This window comes from Lissotriton helveticus, chromosome 1_2, assembly GCF_964261635.1.
Source record: "Lissotriton helveticus chromosome 1_2, aLisHel1.1, whole genome shotgun sequence".
Lineage (NCBI taxonomy): Eukaryota > Metazoa > Chordata > Amphibia > Caudata > Salamandridae > Lissotriton > Lissotriton helveticus.
This window is the reverse complement of record NC_136058.1, coordinates 231,207,266-231,230,095: the sequence shown is the minus strand read 5'-3', so window position 1 is coordinate 231,230,095 and position 22,830 is coordinate 231,207,266. Positions and strand designations below refer to the sequence as shown.

At 49.4% G+C, this 22,830-nt stretch overlaps 1 protein-coding gene across 1 annotated transcript in view; it reads right to left on the bottom strand.

Annotated features, from left to right (window-relative positions):
- Nucleotides 1-22,830, bottom strand: part of LOC144799978 (cytochrome P450 4B1-like) — a 549,397-nt gene that overhangs the window by 325,808 nt on the left and 200,759 nt on the right. The window contains exon 5 of the mRNA XM_078671637.1: nucleotides 489-613. Coding sequence (XP_078527763.1) covers nucleotides 489-613 — 125 coding nt within the window. The remainder of the gene's footprint in view (nucleotides 1-488; nucleotides 614-22,830) is intronic.

Sequence of the window (22,830 nt, the reverse complement as noted above, 5' to 3'; positions counted from 1 at the left end):
ATTCTGTTGGATTTTATTTGCCCACAGAAGACAGGTCATTCTGAAGATTACCAGAATCCCCCATGTTTGCAGGGGACACAAGGAGTGCCTCCCCCTATTTGAGCCAAAAGAGTTCCAAGCAACTCCCAGCCCATCACACATGCATAATAGGCAATCTCACCCTCCCTGTAGTCACCCTGCTTGTATAGCCCATTTCTCCACAATCACCTTCCATCTTCTCTCCTTAGAAATTAGATAATCAGGCTTCAAGTTATGCCACTGCATACTAAAAAGGTTTTTGTTTGGATGTCCGTTTGTGGTGGTCAGGATCCCACCATCAAATTGGTGCTATCGCAGCCTCCATCCCCACCTTAGAATTTGAATTCTGGATGTGGGTACCAGAACTTGGTGGAGAAACGCTATTGTCTTCCATCATCACAGTCTAAATAGACCCCCCAAATCATCTTAGAAACTTTAGCAACAAAAGTGAAAAAAGACAAGAAACTCACCTGTCTGCTTGGCAGTTACTGTCATAGCTGAAAGCACATCTCATGATGCTGTCTAGGGTCATTAGGCTGACATGCTGGAAGACTTCCACTGCTTTTTTTTTATCAATGAGCTTTTCCCACTTATCCTAGAGTGGAATAAATATGAAATGCTAACTCTAAGTGCATAAAACTGATGCAATGTTTCTCTTTTAAGTGGAGGCTTTCAGATAATAAACACAAGGTACCTCTATGTGAGGCTGCGAAATCAAAACGACTTGATGCAACACTTACTCGAACTGTTTTCTTCCTATCCTATCATATACATTATTATTTGTTTAACTCTTTTAATTAAATGTACGACTTGTAACAATGGTACATACAGAAATTAAGTATAGATAGACATAGTTTACATTTTTGCAGTTTCATTGATTCCACAAGTATCTACTCTTAGTTGTAATGCTATCAAATTGTGAAGTCATGCAGCACTCGGCACAACATATCAATCACTGTCTTCTAATGATGGGTCTTCACGTGGTAACATACAAATATTCCCTCTGAATTTTTTCCAGCATCCCCACACCCGCTCTCATTTCTTGGGTGCCTTCTGAGCCACCATAGCCCAGTACATGCCATTGCACCACTCCCCATATGTTGGCGTCTTTTGCACCCCCCCCCAATGTTTGGCAATGTCACGTTTGGCTATTGTCATACCAAGTGTCGCCCAGTCTTGAGCCCTGCGATTGAAGTCTGTTGCCTCCTATATGTTCAGGAGACATCGTTTGGGGTCTGGTGGCACGGAAGCCCTACAAACTCTTGCCACCCCTCTCATGATTGTCTCCCAGTAGGTTTAGATCGTTGGGTATTCCCATATAGTGTGGTAGAATGTGCACACTGCACCACAGTTCCGCAGGCAGAGGTGAGTATCAGTCCTCCCTATTTTAGACAAGATGACCCTGGATAGGTATGCTCTGTGGAGTACTTTAAGTTGTATTAATCATGGTTCATAGTAGGAGATCGCTGCAGCCCGTGGAGATTCTAGCGCTTCCTGACAATCAGTGTCATCTAGTTCTCCAATGTTGACCTGCCTTTTTTCACGGAGACTATGTGTTGGGTCTGGTAGATTATTAACAATTTTCCGATAGCTTAAAAATATGTCTTTTTTGTCTATACGTTCCATTAGAAGTCTATCCTCCAGTGGAGAGGCCTCCGGAAGGACAGTTTTCTGCAGGCTGATGGACTTAAGTGCATGTCTGATTTGTAGGTAGCGGAATATTTCCGTGGGTGCTATCTCATACTAGTCCTGGAGCTGGGCGAATGAAATAACTTTCCCCTTGGTCCATAGGTTACCCACCCTCGAGATTCCTTTGGAAGACCAATGCTTGAATCCTTTACAGCTGCTCAGTCTGCCTAGTCTCCTGATCTCCCACAGTGGGGTGGATTGAGTCATTGTGTTATCTCAGCCCAGCCTTCTTAGTACATTGACACATATGTGTACCGTGTGTGCCGTGGGTCTCGTGAGAGTCGTCCTGGGAATCTTATTGTAGAGTGCCCTCATGATTCCTCCCTCGCCCAAAACATGTCTATCCATACAAAATGCAGGTTCAGTTTGGGGGGAGTGAAGCCGTTGAGCACCATCAGTTGGGAGGCCCAATAGTATATCTGTACATCTGGAAATGTGATGCTGCCGTCATACCAGCCTTTAACTAGTTTGTTCATAACTATCCGGTTTTCCGTCCCAGAGGAGGCTGCTCACTTCTGTTTCTATTGCTCTGAAGTACAATGGGGGATATTGAAATGGGGTATTCTGCAAGGCATAGAGGAATCTGGGGAGTGCCATCATCTTAAAGAGTGCAGCCCTTCCTAGTGGAGTCAATGGCAGGGATTGCCAGTGCTTCGTGTCACAACGTAATCTTTTCAGGGGTTCTAGGAGGTTTTTATCCATGAACTCTTCTGAGTTATCTGTAATATGGATTCTCAGGTATTCAAAGCTATCTCCTACCACCCTCACCCCACATCCCTCAGGGAGGACTGGCGGTGGGCCACTCAAAACATATAGGATAGACTAGTTCCAGTTAATTGTGTAACCAGAGTATCTCCCATAGGACCTACTGATATCTAAAAGTCTAGTTAACGAGCGTCTTGGGGATGCCATGTATAGCAGCAAAATCATCTGCGTATAAGGATATACAGTCCTCCCATCCCTCCATCCATCGTAGCCCACATACAATCATGTCTCTTGTTATCCAAGCAGCCAGCGGCTCCAGTACAAGGGCAAAAAGGAGCATTGACAAAGGGCAGCCCTACCATGCCCCAGGGAGAATTCACCAGAAACTCTTCCATTGAATGCCACTCGTGCAGGCGGATTTGTATTTAATAGTTGTACCCAAAAGCGAAATTTGGGCCCGAACCCTATGTGTTTACAGACGGTGAAGAGGAATGGCCACTCGACCATGTGAAAGGCCATGCTTGCGTTGAGAGATAGGATAATGGCATCTTCTTGAATAGTGCGTTTCTGACCTATTACACAGTGTAGGCATCTCAAATTGAACGCCATATTTCTATTCGGCATAAATCCAGATTGTGGATCCATCTATTGGTCAATGCTTTGGCCAAAATTTTGGCCTCCGCGTTTAGTAATGATATAGGGGCGGTAAGATGTGCAGTCTTGGGTTGGTTTCCCGGATTTACGGATGGCAACTATTGCCACGCTGGTCTTTTAGAAGTTCCCCTCCCTCCAAACTGGTCATGTACATATTCAGTAAATGTAGTGTTAGCTTTGTTGCAGCTTGTTTTTACATAGCTGAATGGGGATGCCATTTGGGTCCAGGGCTTTCCCTGACTGTAATCTGCCTATGACTGCCACTATTTCATCCGTTGTGAAGGATGTCTCTAGCGATTGGGTTTCATCCGTTGTGAGGGTTGAGATATCTCTAAGAAAGTCTATTTCCTCCCCTGGCGTTGCTGTGGCCACCGAGGCATAAATCTTTTCGTAGTGGATTGCAAATGCCTCCATTATTTTTTGTGAGTCTGTTATAGTCTCTCCGGAGTCGAGTTGGAGTTCTGCCACCCACCGATCCGCCCTTTCTCGCCTGTTGAGCGAGGCCAGGAGTTTACCAGCCTTATCACCCACTTCTTATATCTTGTGTTGGGTGGCCACTAATCTGGCTCTCACTTCTTCCATATATGTTCCTTGAACTCCTGTTTCTTTGTAGTTAATCGAGTCATGTTAAAGTTGTAGGGGTCTTGAGAGTGTATTGTCTCTAGGTTGCTTACTTCTTGCTCGAGGGCATTCTCCATTTTTTTCTTTTTCTTATTGTGACCTGAGATTAAGAAAATAGCTTGTTCTCTGAGTACTGGCTTATACGCTTCCCATAAAATAAGGGAAGAGGTTACTGAATGTTTGTATTCTGTGAAATAATGTTGGGTGGGGGTGAGTAGGCCCTTACAGATCTTGGGGTTCTTCAGATACCCTGGATATATTGGGAATATGCGGCGCTGAGTTCGAGCGTGTAATGTGTATTTTATGAAGATAGGAGAGTGATCCGAGATAACTCTGGGCAGATGTCAAGGCTCCCCAAACCTCCCTATGCTATCTGCTAGTGTAAGAACGGAATCTATCCTGGAGAGGCTATTGTGCGCACCTGAGTGTAATGTGTATTGCGTTGTCTGCGGGAATTGGGAGCCCAATACGTACACTATGCCCAGCGCCTCCAGGAAGTCTGCGAGTCGGGAATGTGCTCGGTGCTGTAGCCTAGCGGGCATCCGGTCCATAGTGTCGTTAAGTGTAGTATTAAAATCGCCCCCCACTATTAGGTCCTCCTCTGGGAGTCTGAGTAGAAATGCGCTGAGTGCTGGGAGCACCAATGAGTGGAGTGCTGTTGGGACATATACTGTAACAATATTAGTTGTTCACCCTTCCCATTGGCCCGAGATAGCTGCGAATCATCCTTGGTCATCTGTTCAGGTTTGTTTGATAATGAGCGGAAATTGTTTTCTGACCAGGATCACCACCCCTCGCAACCCTGATGTAAACTCAAAATTTACTGCTAACCAAAAGCCCCACCTATCTAGGGCCTTACACGTTAGTCCCACCAGGTGAGTCTCTTGAATGAGGGCCACCGCCGGCGCTTGGCGTTTCAGATACTGTAGGATTAGACCTCTCTTCAATTTGTCCCTGAGGTTATTTATGTTCCATGAGATAAGTGATAGGTGTGGACTGCCCGGAGGGAATACCTTGGGAGCGGGCGTGATGGGATTAAACTGTGTAGATATCTGTGCCATACAAGTGGTCTATCTGGGGGAGCTGGAAAGGATCTCGAAGTTGTGAAATAATGGGGAAGCTATCAAGTCATAGCAGTAACAAATTCGAACCATCAAAACTAATTAGACAATAACTACGTAACCCTACCACCTGACCCTCCCCTTTCCTGCCTCCATACATGACAGACTTAGAACTACCCACCTCTCCAACAGTGCAGAGTGCCTATTACCCATTCCCAATACGTCTGTGGGGGGAGCATCTCCCGTATCCCCACTTGTCCATCCCTTTGTCAGTAGTGTAGAAAAGGGCAGATAAGACAATAAATGATACAGTTAACTAGAGGTGCGGAACCTATTATATTTTTAAGTGTAAAATATAGGCATGAATTACAAGAAAAATGAGGATTCTACACAAGAATAACACAGGGCAATGAATATCAATCAACACAAGTGAGGAGAATTGAAAATAATGGTAGAAACTAATTGTTGTAGGTTTATTTTAGACAATTGAGACATAAGGTAAAATATGAGTATGAAAAGAGAATCTCAGTCTTGGGTTGGTAATGGAGAGGAGGCAGAAGTGCATCTATCCCCACAGATCAGTCATGCAAGCAGGTTCTTGAGTCCTGCATTGCTTAATACTGGGCGCATTTAAGTATTGTTTGTGTAACAATGAAGGTCTCCATGCCCCAGCACAGAATGGGTATAGTATTCCAAGGCTATGGGCACTGGATCCTATTGAAAACAATTAACTGAGCAAGAAGCTCATAATGCTCCTACTAGGATATGAGTAAACATGCAAATAAGAGTAAATTAATTAAAGTTACTGCTAGTGTATCTCATGGAGCCCTGTCATCCAACCAAGCAACTGCTGTGGTAATTTCACAGTATACAAGTGTGGAAAGATTCAGAGCAGAGGGCAAAGGAACATCAACATAGGAGGGAGCTATGAAGATTTACTACTGGGTGCAACATAACTACTTTACACATGTATGAAAAGAATAAGGGAAGGACGGAGACCTGGAGGAGTTGTGAGTGGTCAATGTAGCAAAGACACTGGAAGCCAGACACATGCTTTACATGTTTTTTCATTAATTCTAAAGGTGTCTCTTAAAAAAGATCATCATTGTGGTGATTAAATTTCTAAACAAAAATGATGTGTCCTAATTGAAAGTGCTCAATTCTTGTACCACAGCATGGAACATCTCTCACAACCCACCCCACCATCCTTCCCCTAGAGCCCACATAGTATAGGCCACAACTAAACCTTGAACAGTCTGACTGCCAGTTTGATTGTGGTCCACATTAGGAATTGAAGCACAACAACCTCTTAAACATGTGGTGTGGCGCATGAGCCCTTCCGCCTCCACAACTTTATGTATTCTGCACTCCACAAACGCAGGATGGCCACAGTATCTGAGTGAAACCCATACAAGGGGTGTTTGTGCTAGGGATCAATTAAATCTACCCTGCTTTGAACTTTTGTGGGTGGCGGAAGGGGAAGCTGTGCAGACCAAGTGATGGGACTCTGCTTCACTTTTAGTAGCTATAAAACCAAATTTAAGAACTAAAAGGCAAATCAGCAGAAAAATGTAATCAACTGACACTCAATATAATTTGACCAGTGTATTTTCAATAATATTCTCAGAATATTCGTGATTTAAATCCTATACGCTCTAACACAAATCTACCAACATTTCTCACTGGTATTTTAGGTACTGGTTTTGAACATAAGTTTATGAACAATGCATTCCTCAAACATGGAGTTAAAAACCATAAGTGCATGAGAAAAACTGTGTGCATGAAACTCAAGTGACTAGGCAAACAATAGTAATAAATTAAAAGACAAAGAAACACTGGTAAAATGGAAATTAATTAAAAAACTACAATAGTGGAAATGGTGGAGTCTGAAAGAGGTATTAGGAAGAAGAAAGCAGAATATGGCCAGACTAAAAGTGGAAGATTATATGCCAAGTGCTGGGCAGAGGTCGAATCAAAACCTCCTCTCCCCGAGAACTGTTGCAGAGAGGAGGTGGGGCCAAAAGTAAGTCGAGCTCCTGGACTAGGGAAAGTCATGCAGATATATAGAAGCCGATTTTATTTATAGGGAGGGGGGGGTTTGGATCCATGCAGGAGCTGGGCATGGCTGAATGCAATGAGCAGTGGATTATTAACATACTGGGGCTGGCACAGTGCTTGGCAAAGGTAAGCTGATGTGTGTTAACAATAAATAGCCACACATAACACAAAATCAGTAAATATCAACAGTCTTAACAATTGCACTATTCCTCAAAAAGTCCACCAATCAGCTAAAGGTTCTTCCTTATAAATTCAAGCAATCTTGAGGGGATGGGGGGGTGAATAAAGACTTTCTGTATACAAGAATCTATTCTACCCTCTGGGACTCCATACTAATCACTTAGACCTGATTTAAATCTTGGCAGACCAGTTACTCTGTTACAACGGCAAATAGATTTCTCACTCAAGTAGAAATCCCATAGGATAGAGTGGGATTTATATTTCAGTGGACGGTATATCCATCACTGTTGTGACTAAGTAACAACATCCGCCAAGACCTAAATCAGGTCCTAAGGCTTCTGTGAGAAATTCCTCTGATTCAGGAAAACAAGTGATGCACCATTATGTCAGTACTACCTTCAGTCAGACTAACCTATATTAGCTTACAAAAAACGAATTTCCTCCTTCAAGATGGCGGTGGAATTTCTAGAAGGTGGGCGTCTCTGCCCAATCCATAAATGCTACCTCACCATTCTGTCACTGACAGAACCTTTCTGGGTTCAGCTAACTGGCTGGTTCATCTCCTTGCACAGCAAAATGGAAGTTTTCAAAACAGCAGAATTATTTTTTGAAAGAGCTCTAGCCCCATCCTAGAGGAAGCTGCACAACATTTGCCACACCCAACACAGGAGTAAACATGCTACATAGGGATTTGTCAGAGGATGCCACAATTATTAGCACATTAAAACTTTTTCCAGTCCCTATCCTTCATGGATCGGTAATTTAAAAATACCAAGAGTAAGCTAAACATGTTAAGAGTCTTCCAAATGTCATGCAAATTTTTGACTGGCACGAATGGTTACTTTGTAAAATGTAGCACATGCATCATAGAATGAATGATGTCCTGTCTGTCAAACTCATGGATACTTTGCTCTATTTAGAGTTCATATCACTTGCACTTACCACACTATATGTTAATGAGAGAAAACAAAGCTTACTAGTCACAGACATCACATACATTGCCTTTACACTGGAAAATAATTCTGTAAATACTGAGAATGGGTATTACTATCCCACTGCAGGTATTTAACCTCCAGATCTCATAACGGCGGTCAACCGTGACAACTCCCCATGAAGCTCTAGGGGACAAACGCTCAATGCGCACTTTGAAACCTTGCAAGGGAGCATCGGCTGCTGATCCGAATGTGGCGCAGGTGAGTCTCTCCCTGGGTAAAATTCCGGTTCACAATCTCCTGCCCCTGGCCCCCCCTACTAGATGCCATCAGAGTAATCCCTACTAGATGCTATCAGAGTAATCCGGTACTCCTCCCTCGGTCAAGGCCCTCTCCTCCTGCCCTGAATCGGTCTTGTTAAGAGCACCAGCCTCAGTGACTACGCATCATCTGCAGAGAGTCTGCCTCCCCGCCTCATAGCTCCCTTCTGACTCTGCTCCTCCCCCCTACACACTACACTTACTGATACATAGGTCTCCCTTAAACCCGTTGGTAAGTTCCCCCGCCTCGACCACTAGGTTAGTAGTAGAACCCCCCAAAATATTATCAGCCTCACTGACACTTAACCATAATGCCTCCATTCACGTCATCCCCCCAACCCCCTCTCCTCACCCTACATTAGGCGACATGGTCCAAACTCCTTCTCGTTGTCTCTCGCCTCTAACCTCGCACCTAAATCAAAAAAATCCCTTAAATATAAACTGATCAGGCAATTCCCAGAGTCCCTCTTTGCCGACATCTATCACTCTCCAGTGAATGGTCAAGTGAAAATGGACCTCATCTTTCATACAGCCAGACTGGGCTTTTGGATCTCCAACTTGAGAACAAAACCCAAATCATCAAAACCACCAACACGCCCCACAGCTCTAAACTCTCATTCTACCCCCCTAATCACCTACCACGCCACTGAACCACTTCGGTAACAATATGTTCCAACGGCACCGTTGGAGTGGAAAAACGATGGATTTGGGCCCAGATCTTTGGACTGGGGTGAATGTGTGACATTGATCCACATTCTGTCAATCACTGTTGTGTTTGCAATTACCGCTCTAAGTGTACTGGGGATGCTCAGACGTGAGTCCCAGGCACTCCACACCACTGGAATCAAGCTAGCCGGGCTGATGAGAGGTGTTACCTCGAAACCGGGCCGGTCCTCGGATGCTTGTTTCCGTTCTGGGAAGGACATGGCTTTTGTAGTTCGGACTGGACTGTTCCCATGGGGCACAGGGTCAGCGCTGATTTGCATATCGCCATTGTCTAACCCAGGGTGGTGTGGAGTGGAAAAACGATGGATTTGGGCCCAGATCTTTGGACTGGGGTGAATGTGTGACATTGATCCACATTCTGTCCATCACTGTTGTGTTTGCAATTACCGCTCTAAGTGTACTGGGGATGCTCAGACGTGAGTCCCAGGCACTCCACACCACTGGAATCAAGCTAGCCGGGCTGATGAGAGGTGTTACCTCGAAACCGGGCCGGTCCTCGGATACTTGTTTCCGTTCTGGGAAGGACATGGCTTTTGTAGTTCGGACTGGACTGTTCCCATGGGGCACAGGGTCAGCGCTGATTTGCATATCGCCATTGTCTAACCCAGGGTGGTGTGGAGTGGAAAAACGATGGATTTGGGCCCAGATCTTTGGACTGGGGTGAATGTGTGACATTGATCCACATTCTGTCCATCACTGTTGTGTTTGCAATTACCGCTCTAAGTGTACTGGGGATGCTCAGACGTGAGTCCCAGGCACTCCACACCACTGGAATCAAGCTAGCCGGGCTGATGAGAGGTGTTACCTCGAAACCGGGCCGGTCCTCGGATGCTTGTTTCCGTTCTGGGAAGGACATGGCTTTTGTAGTTCGGACTGGACTGTTCCCATGGGGCACAGGGTCAGCGCTGATTTGCATATCGCCATTGTCTAACCCAGGGTGGTGTGGAGTGGAAAAACGATGGATTTGGGCCCAGATCTTTGGACTGGGGTGAATGTGTGACATTGATCCACATTCTGTCCATCACTGTTGTGTTTGCAATTACCGCTCTAAGTGTACTGGGGATGCTCAGACGTGAGTCCCAGGCACTCCACACCACTGGAATCAAGCTAGCCGGGCTGATGAGAGGTGTTACCTCGAAACCGGGCCGGTCCTCGGATGCTTGTTTCCGTTCTGGGAAGGACATGGCTTTTGTAGTTCGGACTGGACTGTTCCCATGGGGCACAGGGTCAGCGCTGATTTGCATATCGCCATTGTCTAACCCAGGGTGGTGTGGAGTGGAAAAACGATGGATTTGGGCACAGATCTTTGGACTGGGGTGAATGTGTGACATTGATCCACATTCTGTCCATCACTGTTGTGTTTGCAATTACCGCTCTAAGTGTACTGGGGATGCTCGGACGTGAGTCCCAGGCACTCCACACCACTGGAATCAAGCTAGCCGGGCTGATGAGAGGTGTTACCTCGAAACCGGGCCGGTCCACGGATGCTTGTTTCCGTTCTGGGAAGGACATGGTCTTTTGTAGTTCGGACTGGACTGTTCCCATGGGGCACAGGGTCAGCGCTGATTTGCATATCGCCATTGTGTCACCCAGGGTGGTGTGGAGTGGAAAAACGATGGATTTGGGCCCAGATCTTTGGACTGGGGTGAATGTGTGACATTGATCCACATTCTGTCCATCACTGTTGTGCTTGCAATTACTGCTCTAAGTGTACTGGGGATGCTCGGACGTGAGTCCCAGGCACTCCACCCCACTGGAATCAAGGTAGCCGGGCTGATGAGAGGTGTTACCTCGAAACCGGGCCGGTCCTCGGATGCTTGTTTCCGTTCTGGGAAGGACATGGCTTTTGTAGTTCGGACTGGACTGTTCCCATGGGGCACAGGGTCAGCGCTGATTTGCATATCGCCATTGTCTAACCCAGGGTGGTGTGGAGTGGAAAAACGATGGATTTGGGCCCAGATCTTTGGACTGGGGTGAATGTGTGACATTGATCCACATTCTGTTCATCACTGTTGTGTTTGCAATTACCGCTCTAAGTGTACTGGGGATGCTCAGACGTGAGTCCCAGGCACTCCACACCACTGGAATCAAGCTAGCCGGGCTGATGAGAGGTGTTACCTCGAAACCGGGCCGGTCCTCGGATGCTTGTTTCCGTTCTGGGAAGGACATGGCTTTTGTAGTTCGGACTGGACTGTTCCCATGGGGCACAGGGTCAGCGCTGATTTGCATATCGCCATTGTCTAACCCAGGGTGGTGTGGAGTGGAAAAACGATGGATTTGGGCCCAGATCTTTGGACTGGGGTGAATGTGTGACATTGATCCACATTCTGTCCATCACTGTTGTGTTTGCAATTACCGCTCTAAGTGTACTGGGGATGCTCAGACGTGAGTCCCAGGCACTCCACACCACTGGAATCAAGCTAGCCGGGCTGATGAGAGGTGTTACCTCGAAACCGGGCCGGTCCTCGGATGCTTGTTTCCGTTCTGGGAAGGACATGGCTTTTGTAGTTCCGACTGGACTGTTCCCATGGGGCACAGGGTCAGCGCTGATTTGCATATCGCCATTGTCTAACCCAGGGTGGTGTGGAGTGGAAAAACGATGGATTTGGGCCCAGATCTTTGGACTGGGGTGAATGTGTGACATTGATCCACATTCTGTCCATCACTGTTGTGTTTGCAATTACCGCTCTAAGTGTACTGGGGATGCTCAGACGTGAGTCCCAGGCACTCCACACCACTGGAATCAAGCTAGCCGGGCTGATGAGAGGTGTTACCTCGAAACCGGGCCGGTCCTCGGATGCTTGTTTCCGTTCTGGGAAGGACATGGCTTTTGTAGTTCGGACTGGACTGTTCCCATGGGGCACAGGGTCAGCGCTGATTTGCATATCGCCATTGTCTAACCCAGGGTGGTGTGGAGTGGAAAAACGATGGATTTGGGCCCAGATCTTTGGACTGGGGTGAATGTGTGACATTGATCCACATTCTGTCCATCACTGTTGTGTTTGCAATTACCGCTCTAAGTGTACTGGGGATGCTCAGACGTGAGTCCCAGGCACTCCACACCACTGGAATCAAGCTAGCCGGGCTGATGAGAGGTGTTACCTCGAAACCGGGCCGGTCCTCGGATGCTTGTTTCCGTTCTGGGAAGGACATGGCTTTTGTAGTTCGGACTGGACTGTTCCCATGGGGCACAGGGTCAGCGCTGATTTGCATATCGCCATTGTCTAACCCAGGGTGGTGTGGAGTGGAAAAACGATGGATTTGGGCCCAGATCTTTGGACTGGGGTGAATGTGTGACATTGATCCACATTCTGTCCATCACTGTTGTGTTTGCAATTACCGCTCTAAGTGTACTGGGGATGCTCAGACGTGAGTCCCAGGCACTCCACACCACTGGAATCAAGCTAGCCGGGCTGATGAGAGGTGTTACCTCGAAACCGGGCCGGTCCTCGGATGCTTGTTTCCGTTCTGGGAAGGACATGGCTTTAGTAGTTCGGACTGGACTGTTCCCATGGGGCACAGGGTCAGCGCTGATTTGCATATCGCCATTGTCTAACCCAGGGTGGTGTGGAGTGGAAAAACGATGGATTTGGGCCCAGATCTTTGGACTCGGGTGAATGTGTGACATTGATCCACATTCTGTCCATCACTGTTGTGTTTGCAATTACCGCTCTAAGTGTACTGGGGATGCTCAGACGTGAGTCCCAGGCACTCCACACCACTGGAATCAAGCTAGCCGGGCTGATGAGAGGTGTTACCTCGAAACCGGGCCGGTCCTCGGATGCTTGTTTCCGTTCTGGGAAGGACATGGCTTTTGTAGTTCGGACTGGACTGTTCCCATGGGGCACAGGGTCAGCGCTGATTTGCATATCGCCATTGTCTAACCCAGGGTGGTGTGGAGTGGAAAAACGATGGATTTGGGCCCAGATCTTTGGACTGGGGTGGATGTGTGACATTGATCCACATTCTGTCCATCACTGTTGTGTTTGCAATTACCGCTCTAAGTGTACTGGGGATGCTCAGACGTGAGTCCCAGGCACTCCACACCACTGGAATCAAGCTAGCCGGGCTGATGAGAGGTGTTACCTCGAAACCGGGCCGGTCCTCGGATGCTTGTTTCCGTTCTGGGAAGGACATGGCTTTTGTAGTTCGGACTGGACTGTTCCCATGGGGCACAGGGTCAGCGCTGATTTGCATATCGCCATTGTCTAACCCAGGGTGGTGTGGAGTGGAAAAACGATGGATTTGAGCCAGATCTTTGGACTGGGGTGAATGTGTGACATTGATCCACATTCTGTCCATCACTGTTGTGTTTGCAATTACCGCTCTAAGTGTACTGGGGATGCTCAGACGTGAGTCCCAGGCACTCCACACCACTGGAATCAAGCTAGCCGGGCTGATGAGAGGTGTTACCTCGAAACCGGGCCGGTCCTCGGATGCTTGTTTCCGTTCTGGGAAGGACATGGCTTTTGTAGTTCGGACTGGACTGTTCCCATGGGGCACAGGGTCAGCGCTGATTTGCATATCGCCATTGTCTAACCCAGGGTGGTGTGGAGTGGAAAAATGATGGATTTGGGCCCAGATCTTTGGACTGGGGTGAATGTGTGACATTGATCCACATTCTGTCCATCACTGTTGTGTTTGCAATTACCGCTCTAAGTGTACTGGGGATGCTCAGACGTGAGTCCCAGGCACTCCACACCACTGGAATCAAGCTAGCCGGGCTGATGAGAGGTGTTACCTCGAAACCGGGCCGGTCCTCGGATGCTTGTTTCCGTTCTGGGAAGGACATGGCTTTTGTAGTTCGGACTGGACTGTTCCCATGGGGCACAGGGTCAGCGCTGATTTGCATATCGCCATTGTCTAACCCAGGGTGGTGTGGAGTGGAAAAACGATGGATTTGGGCCCAGATCTTTGGACTGGGGTGAATGTGTGACATTGATCCACATTCTGTCCATCACTGTTGTGTTTGCAATTACCGCTCTAAGTGTACTGGGGATGCTCAGACGTGAGTCCCAGGCACTCCACACCACTGGAATCAAGCTAGCCGGGCTGATGAGAGGTGTTACCTCGAAACCGGGCCGGTCCTCGGATGCTTGTTTCCGTTCTGGGAAGGACATGGCTTTTGTAGTTCGGACTGGACTGTTCCCATGGGGCACAGGGTCAGCGCTGATTTGCATATCGCCATTGTCTAACCCAGGGTGGTGTGGAGTGGAAAAACGATGGATTTGGGCCCAGATCTTTGGACTGGGGTGAATGTGTGACATTGATCCACATTCTGTCCATCACTGTTGTGTTTGCAATTACCGCTCTAAGTGTACTGGGGATGCTCAGACGTGAGTCCCAGGCACTCCACACCACTGGAATCAAGCTAGCCGGGCTGATGAGAGGTGTTACCTCGAAACCGGGCCGGTCCTCGGATGCTTGTTTCCGTTCTGGGAAGGACATGGCTTTTGTAGTTCAGACTGGACTGTTCCCATGGGGCACAGGGTCAGCGCTGATTTGCATATCGCCATTGTCTAACCCAGGGTGGTGTGGAGTGGAAAAACGATGGATTTGGGCCCAGATCTTTGGACTGGGGTGAATGTGTGACATTGATCCACATTCTGTCCATCACTGTTGTGTTTGCAATTACCGCTCTAAGTGTACTGGGGATGCTCGGACGTGAGTCCCAGGCACTCCACACCACTGGAATCAAGCTAGCCGGGCTGATGAGAGGTGTTACCTCGAAACCGGGCCGGTCCTCGGATGCTTGTTTCCGTTCTGGGAAGGACATGGCTTTTGTAGTTCGGACTGGACTGTTCCCATGGGGCACAGGGTCAGCGCTGATTTGCATATCGCCATTGTCTAACCCAGGGTGGTGTGGAGTGGAAAAACAATGGATTTGGGCCCAGATCTTTGGACTGGGGTGAATGTGTGACATTGATCCACATTCTGTCCATCACTGTTGTGTTTGCAATTACCGCTCTAAGTGTACTGGGGATGCTCAGACGTGAGTCCCAGGCACTCCACACCACTGGAATCAAGCTAGCCGGGCTGATGAGAGGTGTTGCCTCGAAACCGGGCCGGTCCTCGGATGCTTGTTTCCGTTCTGGGAAGGACATGGCTTTTGTAGTTCGGACTGGACTGTTCCCATGGGGCACAGGGTCAGCGCTGATTTGCATATCGCCATTGTCTAACCCAGGGTGGTGTGGAGTGGAAAAACGATGGATTTGGGCCCAGATCTTTGGACTGGGGTGAATGTGTGACATTGATCCACATTCTGTCCATCACTGTTGTGTTTGCAATTACCGCTCTAAGTGTACTGGGGATGCTCAGACGTGAGTCCCAGGCCCTCCACACCACTGGAATCAAGCTAGCCGGGCTTATGAGAGGTGTTACCTCGAAATCGGGCCGGTCCTCGGATGCTTGTTTCCGTTCTGGGAAGGACATGGCTTTTGTAGTTCGGACTGGACTGTTCCCATGGGGCACAGGGTCAGCGCTGATTTGCATATCGCCATTGTCTAACCCAGGGTGGTGTGGAGATGAAAAACGATGGATTTGGGCCCAGATCTTTGGACTGGGGTGAATGTGTGACATTGATCTACATTCTGTCCATCACTGTTGTGTTTGCAATTACCGCTCTAAGTGTACTGAGGATGCTCAGACGTGAGTCCCAGGCACTCCACACCACTGGAATCAAGCTAGCCGGGCTGATGAGAGGTGTTACCTCGAAACCGGGCCGGTCCTCGGATGCTTGTTTCCGTTCTGGGAAGGACATGGCTTTTGTAGTTCGGACTGGACTGTTCCCATGGGGCACAGGGTCAGCGCTGATTTGCATATCGCCATTGTCTAACCCAGGGTGGTGTGGAGTGGAAAAACGATGGATTTGGGCCCAGATCTTTGGACTGGGATGAATGTGTGACATTGATCCACATTCTGTCCATCACTGTTGTGTTTGCAATTACCGCTCTAAGTGTACTGGGGATGCTCGGACGTGAGTCCCAGGCACTCCACACCACTGGAATCAAGCTAGCCGGGCTGATGAGAGGTGTTACCTCGAAACCGGGCCGGTCCTCGGATGCTTGTTTCCGTTCTGGGAAGGACATGGCTTTTGTAGTTTGGACTGGACTGTTCCCATGGGGCACAGGGTCAGCGCTGATTTGCATATCGCCATTGTCTAACCCAGGGTGGTGTGGAGTGGAAAAACGATGGATTTGGGCCCAGATCTTTGGACTGGGGTGAATGTGTGACATTGATCCACATTCTGTCCATCACTGTTGTGTTTGCAATTACCGCTCTAAGTGTACTGGGGATGCTCAGACGTGAGTCCCAGGCACTCCACACCACTGGAATCAAGCTAGCCGGGCTAATGAGAGGTGTTACCTCGAAACCGGGCCGGTCCTCGGATGCTTGTTTCCGTTCTGGGAAGGACATGGCTTTTGTAGTTCGGACTGGACTGTTCCCATGGGGCACAGGGTCAGCGCTGATTTGCATATCGCCATTGTCTAACCCAGGGTGGTGTGGAGTGGAAAAACGATGGATTTGAGCCCAGATCTTTGGACTGGGGTGAATGTGTGACATTGATCCACATTCTGTCCATCACTGTTGTGTTTGCAATTACCGCTCTAAGTGTACTGGGGATGCTCAGACGTGAGTCCCAGGCACTCCACACCACTGGAATCAAGCTAGCCGGGCTGATGAGAGGTGTTACCTCGAAACCGGGCCGGTCCTCGGATGCTTGTTTCCGTTCTGGGAAGGACATGGCTTTTGTAGTTCGGACTGGACTGTTCCCATGGGGCACAGGGTCAGCGCTGATTTGCATATCGCCATTGTCTAACCCAGGGTGGTGTGGAGTGGAAAAACGATGGATTTGGGCCCAGATCTTTGGACTGGGGTGAATGTGTGACATTGATCCACATTCTGTCCATCACTGTTGTGTTTGCAATTACCGCTCTAAGTGTACTGAGGATGCTCAGACGTGAGTCCCAGGCACTCCACACCACTGGAATCAAGCTAGCCGGGCTGATGAGAGGTGTTACCTCGAAACCGGGCCAGTCCTCGGATGCTTGTTTCCGTTCTGGGAAGGACATGGCTTTTGTAGTTCGGACTGGACTGTTCCCATGGGGCACAGGGTCAGCGCTGATTTGCATATCGCCATTGTCTAACCCAGGGTGGTGTGGAGTGGAAAAACGATGGATTTGGGCCCAGATCTTTGGACTGGGGTGAATGTGTGACATTGATCCACATTCTGTCCATCACTGTTGTGTTTGCAATTACCGCTCTAAGTGTACTGGGGATGCTCAGACGTGAGTCCCAGGCACTCCACACCACTGGAATCAAGCTAGCCGGGCTGATGAGAGGTGTTACCTCGAAACCGGGCCGGTCCTCGGATGCCTGTTTCCGTTCTGGGAAGGACATGGCTTTTGTAGTTCAGACTGGACTGTTCCCATGGGGCACAGGGTCAGCGCTGATTTGCATATCGCCATTGTCTAACCCAGGGTGGTGTGGAGTGGAAAAACGATGGATTTGGGCCCAGATCTTTGGACTGGGGTGAATGTGTGACATTGATCCACATTCTGTCCATCACTGTTGTGTTTGCAATTACCGCTCTAAGTGTACTGGGGATGCTCAGACGTGAGTCCCAGGCACTCCACACCACTGGAATCAAGCTAGCCGGGCTGATGAGAGGTGTTACCTCGAAACCGGGCCGGTCCTCGGATGCTTGTTTCCGTTCTGGGAAGGACATGGCTTTTGTAGTTCGGACTGGACTGTTCCCATGGGGCACAGGGTCAGCGCTGATTTGCATATCGCCATTGTCTAACCCAGGGTGGTGTGGAGTGGAAAAACGATGGATTTGGGCCCAGATCTTTGGACTGGGGTGAATGTGTGACATTGATCCACATTCTGTCCATCACTGTTGTGTTTGCAATTACCGCTCTAAGTGTACTGGGGATGCTCAGACGTGAGTCCCAGGCACTCCACACCACTGGAATCAAGCTAGCCGGGCTGATGAGAGGTGTTACCTCGAAACCGGGCCGGTCCTCGGATGCTTGTTTCCTTTCTGGGAAGGACATGGCTTTCGTAGTTCGGACTGGACTGTTCCCATGGGGCACAGGGTCAGCGCTGATTTGCATATCGCCATTGTCTAACCCAGGGTGGTGTGGAGTGGAAAAACGATGGATTTGGGCCCAGATCTTTGGACTGGGGTGAATGTGTGACATTGATCCACATTCTGTCCATCACTGTTGTGTTTGCAATTACCGCTCTAAGTGTACTGGGGATGCTCAGACGTGAGTCCCAGGCCCTCCACACCACTGGAATCAAGCTAGCCGGGCTGATGAGAGGTGTTACCTCGAAACCGGGCCGGTCCTCGGATGCTTGTTTCCGTTCTGGGAAGGACATGGCTTTTGTAGTTCGGACTGGACTGTTCCCATGGGGCACAGGGTCAGCGCTGATTTGCATATCGCCATTGTCTAACCCAGGGTGGTGTGGAGTGGAAAAACGATGGATTTGGGCCCAGATCTTTGGACTGGGGTGAATGTGTGACATTGATCCACATTCTGTCCATCACTGTTGTGTTTGCAATTACCGCTCTAAGTGTACTGGGGATGCTCAGACGTGAGTCCCAGGCACTCCACACCACTGGAATCAAGCTAGCCGGGCTGATGAGAGGTGTTACCTCGAAACCGGGCCGGTCCTCGGATGCTTGTTTCCGTTCTGGGAAGGACATGGCTTTTGTAGTTCGGACTGGACTGTTCCCATGGGGCACAGGGTCAGCGCTGATTTGCATATCGCCATTGTCTAACCCAGGGTGGTGTGGAGTGGAAAAACGATGGATTTGGGCCCAGATCTTTGGACTGGGGTGAATGTGTGACATTGATCCACATTCTGTCCATCACTGTTGTGTTTGCAATTACCGCTCTAAGTGTACTGGGGATGCTCAGACGTGAGTCCCAGGCACTCCACACCACTGGAATCAAGCTAGCCGGGCTGATGAGAGGTGTTACCTCGAAACCGGGCCGGTCCTCGGATGCTTGTTTCCGTTCTGGGAAGGACATGGCTTTAGTAGTTCGGACTGGACTGTTCCCATGGGGCACAGGGTCAGCGCTGATTTGCATATCGCCATTGTCTAACCCAGGGTGGTGTGGAGTGGAAAAACGATGGATTTGGGCCCAGATCTTTGGACTGGGGTGAATGTGTGACATTGATCCACATTCTGTCCATCACTGTTGTGTTTGCAATTACCGCTCTAAGTGTACTGGGGATGCTCAGACGTGAGTCCCAGGCACTCCACACCACTGGAATCAAGCTAGCCGGGCTGATGAGAGGTGTTACCTCGAAACCGGGCCGGTCCTCGGATGCTTGTTTCCGTTCTGGGAAGGACATGGCTTTTGTAGTTCGGACTGGACTGTTCCCATGGGGCACAGGGTCAGCGCTGATTTGCATATCGCCATTGTCTAACCCAGGGTGGTGTGGAGTGGAAAAACGATGGATTTGGGCCCAGATCTTTGGACTGGGGTGGATGTGTGACATTGATCCACATTCTGTCCATCACTGTTGTGTTTGCAATTACCGCTCTAAGTGTACTGGGGATGCTCAGACGTGAGTCCCAGGCACTCCACACCACTGGAATCAAGCTAGCCGGGCTGATGAGAGGTGTTACCTCGAAACCGGGCCGGTCCTCGGATGCTTGTTTCCGTTCTGGGAAGGACATGGCTTTTGTAGTTCGGACTGGACTGTTCCCATGGGGCACAGGGTCAGCGCTGATTTGCATATCGCCATTGTCTAACCCAGGGTGGTGTGGAGTGGAAAAACGATGGATTTGAGCCAGATCTTTGGACTGGGGTGAATGTGTGACATTGATCCACATTCTGTCCATCACTGTTGTGTTTGCAATTACCGCTCTAAGTGTACTGGGGATGCTCAGACGTGAGTCCCAGGCACTCCACACCACTGGAATCAAGCTAGCCGGGCTGATGAGAGGTGTTACCTCGAAACCGGGCCGGTCCTCGGATGCTTGTTTCCGTTCTGGGAAGGACATGGCTTTTGTAGTTCGGACTGGACTGTTCCCATGGGGCACAGGGTCAGCGCTGATTTGCATATCGCCATTGTCTAACCCAGGGTGGTGTGGAGTGGAAAAACGATGGATTTGGGCCCAGATCTTTGGACTGGGGTGAATGTGTGACATTGATCCACATTCTGTCCATCACTGTTGTGTTTGCAATTACCGCTCTAAGTGTACTGGGGATGCTCAGACGTGAGTCCCAGGCACTCCACACCACTGGAATCAAGCTAGCCGGGCTGATGAGAGGTGTTACCTCGAAACCGGGCCGGTCCTCGGATGCTTGTTTCCGTTCTGGGAAGGACATGGCTTTTGTAGTTCGGACTGGACTGTTCCCATGGGGCACAGGGTCAGCGCTGATTTGCATATCGCCATTGTCTAACCCAGGGTGGTGTGGAGTGGAAAAACGATGGATTTGGGCCCAGATCTTTGGACTGGGGTGAATGTGTGACATTGATCCACATTCTGTCCATCACTGTTGTGTTTGCAATTACCGCTCTAAGTGTACTGGGGATGCTCAGACGTGAGTCCCAGGCACTCCACACCACTGGAATCAAGCTAGCCGGGCTGATGAGAGGTGTTACCTCGAAACCGGGCCGGTCCTCGGATGCTTGTTTCCGTTCTGGGAAGGACATGGCTTTTGTAGTTCGGACTGGACTGTTCCCATGGGGCACAGGGTCAGCGCTGATTTGCATATCGCCATTGTCTAACCCAGGGTGGTGTGGAGTGGAAAAACGATGGATTTGGGCCCAGATCTTTGGACTGGGGTGAATGTGTGACATTGATCCACATTCTGTCCATCACTGTTGTGTTTGCAATTACCGCTCTAAGTGTACTGGGGATGCTCAGACGTGAGTCCCAGGCACTCCACACCACTGGAATCAAGCTAGCCGGGCTGATGAGAGGTGTTACCTCGAAACCGGGCTGGTCCTCGGATGCTTGTTTCCGTTCTGGGAAGGACATGGCTTTTGTAGTTCAGACTGGACTGTTCCCATGGGGCACAGGGTCAGCGCTGATTTGCATATCGCCATTGTCTAACCCAGGGTGGTGTGGAGTGGAAAAACGATGGATTTGGGCCCAGATCTTTGGACTGGGGTGAATGTGTGACATTGATCCACATTCTGTCCATCACTGTTGTGTTTGCAATTACCGCTCTAAGTGTACTGGGGATGCTCGGACGTGAGTCCCAGGCACTCCACACCACTGGAATCAAGCTAGCCGGGCTGATGAGAGGTGTTACCTCGAAACCGGGCCGGTCCTTGGATGCTTGTTTCCGTTCTGGGAAGGACATGGCTTTTGTAGTTCGGACTGGACTGTTCCCATGGGGCACAGGGTCAGCGCTGATTTGCATATCGCCATTGTCTAACCCAGGGTGGTGTGGAGTGGAAAAACGATGGATTTGGGCCCAGATCTTTGGACTGGGGTGAATGTGTGACATTGATCCACATTCTGTCCATCACTGTTGTGTTTGCAATTAACGCTCTAAGTGTACTGGGGATGCTCAGACGTGAGTCCCAGGCACTCCACACCACTGGAATCAAGCTAGCCGGGCTGATGAGAGGTGTTGCCTCGAAACCGGGCCGGTCCTCGGATGCTTGTTTCCGTTCTGGGAAGGACATGGCTTTTGTAGTTCGGACTGGACTGTTCCCATGGGGCACAGGGTCAGCGCTGATTTGCATATCGCCATTGTCTAACCCAGGGTGGTGTGGAGTGGAAAAACGATGGATTTGGGCCCAGATCTTTGGACTGGGGTGAATGTGTGACATTGATCCACATTCTGTCCATCACTGTTGTGTTTGCAATTACCGCTCTAAGTGTACTGGGGATGCTCAGACGTGAGTCCTAGGCCCTCCACACCACTGGAATCAAGCTAGCCGGGCTGATGAGAGGTGTTACCTCGAAATCGGGCCGGTCCTCGGATGCTTGTTTCCGTTCTGGGAAGGACATGGCTTTTGTAGTTCGGACTGGACTGTTCCCATGGGGCACAGGGTCAGCGCTGATTTGCATATCGCCATTGTCTAACCCAGGGTGGTGTGGAGATGAAAAACGATGGATTTGGGCCCAGATCTTTGGACTGGGGTGAATGTGTGACATTGATCTACATTCTGTCCATCACTGTTGTGTTTGCAATTACCGCTCTAAGTGTACTGGGGATGCTCAGACGTGAGTCCCAGGCACTCCACACCACTGGAATCAAGCTAGCCGGGCTGATGAGAGGTGTTACCTCGAAACCGGGCCGGTCCTCGGATGCTTGTTTCCGTTCTGGGAAGGACATGGCTTTTGTAGTTCGGACTGGACTGTTCCCATGGGGCACAGGGTCAGCGCTGATTTGCATATCGCCATTGTCTAACCCAGGGTGGTGTGGAGTGGAAAAACGATGGATTTGGGCCCAGATCTTTGGACTGGGATGAATGTGTGACATTGATCCACATTCTGTCCATCACTGTTGTGTTTGCAATTACCGCTCTAAGTGTACTGGGGATGCTCGGACGTGAGTCCCAGGCACTCCACACCACTGGAATCAAGCTAGCCGGGCTGATGAGAGGTGTTACCTCGAAACCGGGCCGGTCCTCGGATGCTTGTTTCCGTTCTGGGAAGGACATGGCTTTTGTAGTTCGGACTGGACTGTTCCCATGGGGCACAGGGTCAGCGCTGATTTGCATATCGCCATTGTCTAACCCAGGGTGGTGTGGAGTGGAAAAACGATGGATTTGGGCCCAGATCTTTGGACTGGGGTGAATGTGTGACATTGATCCACATTCTGTCCATCACTGTTGTGTTTGCAATTACCGCTCTAAGTGTACTGGGGATGCTCAGACGTG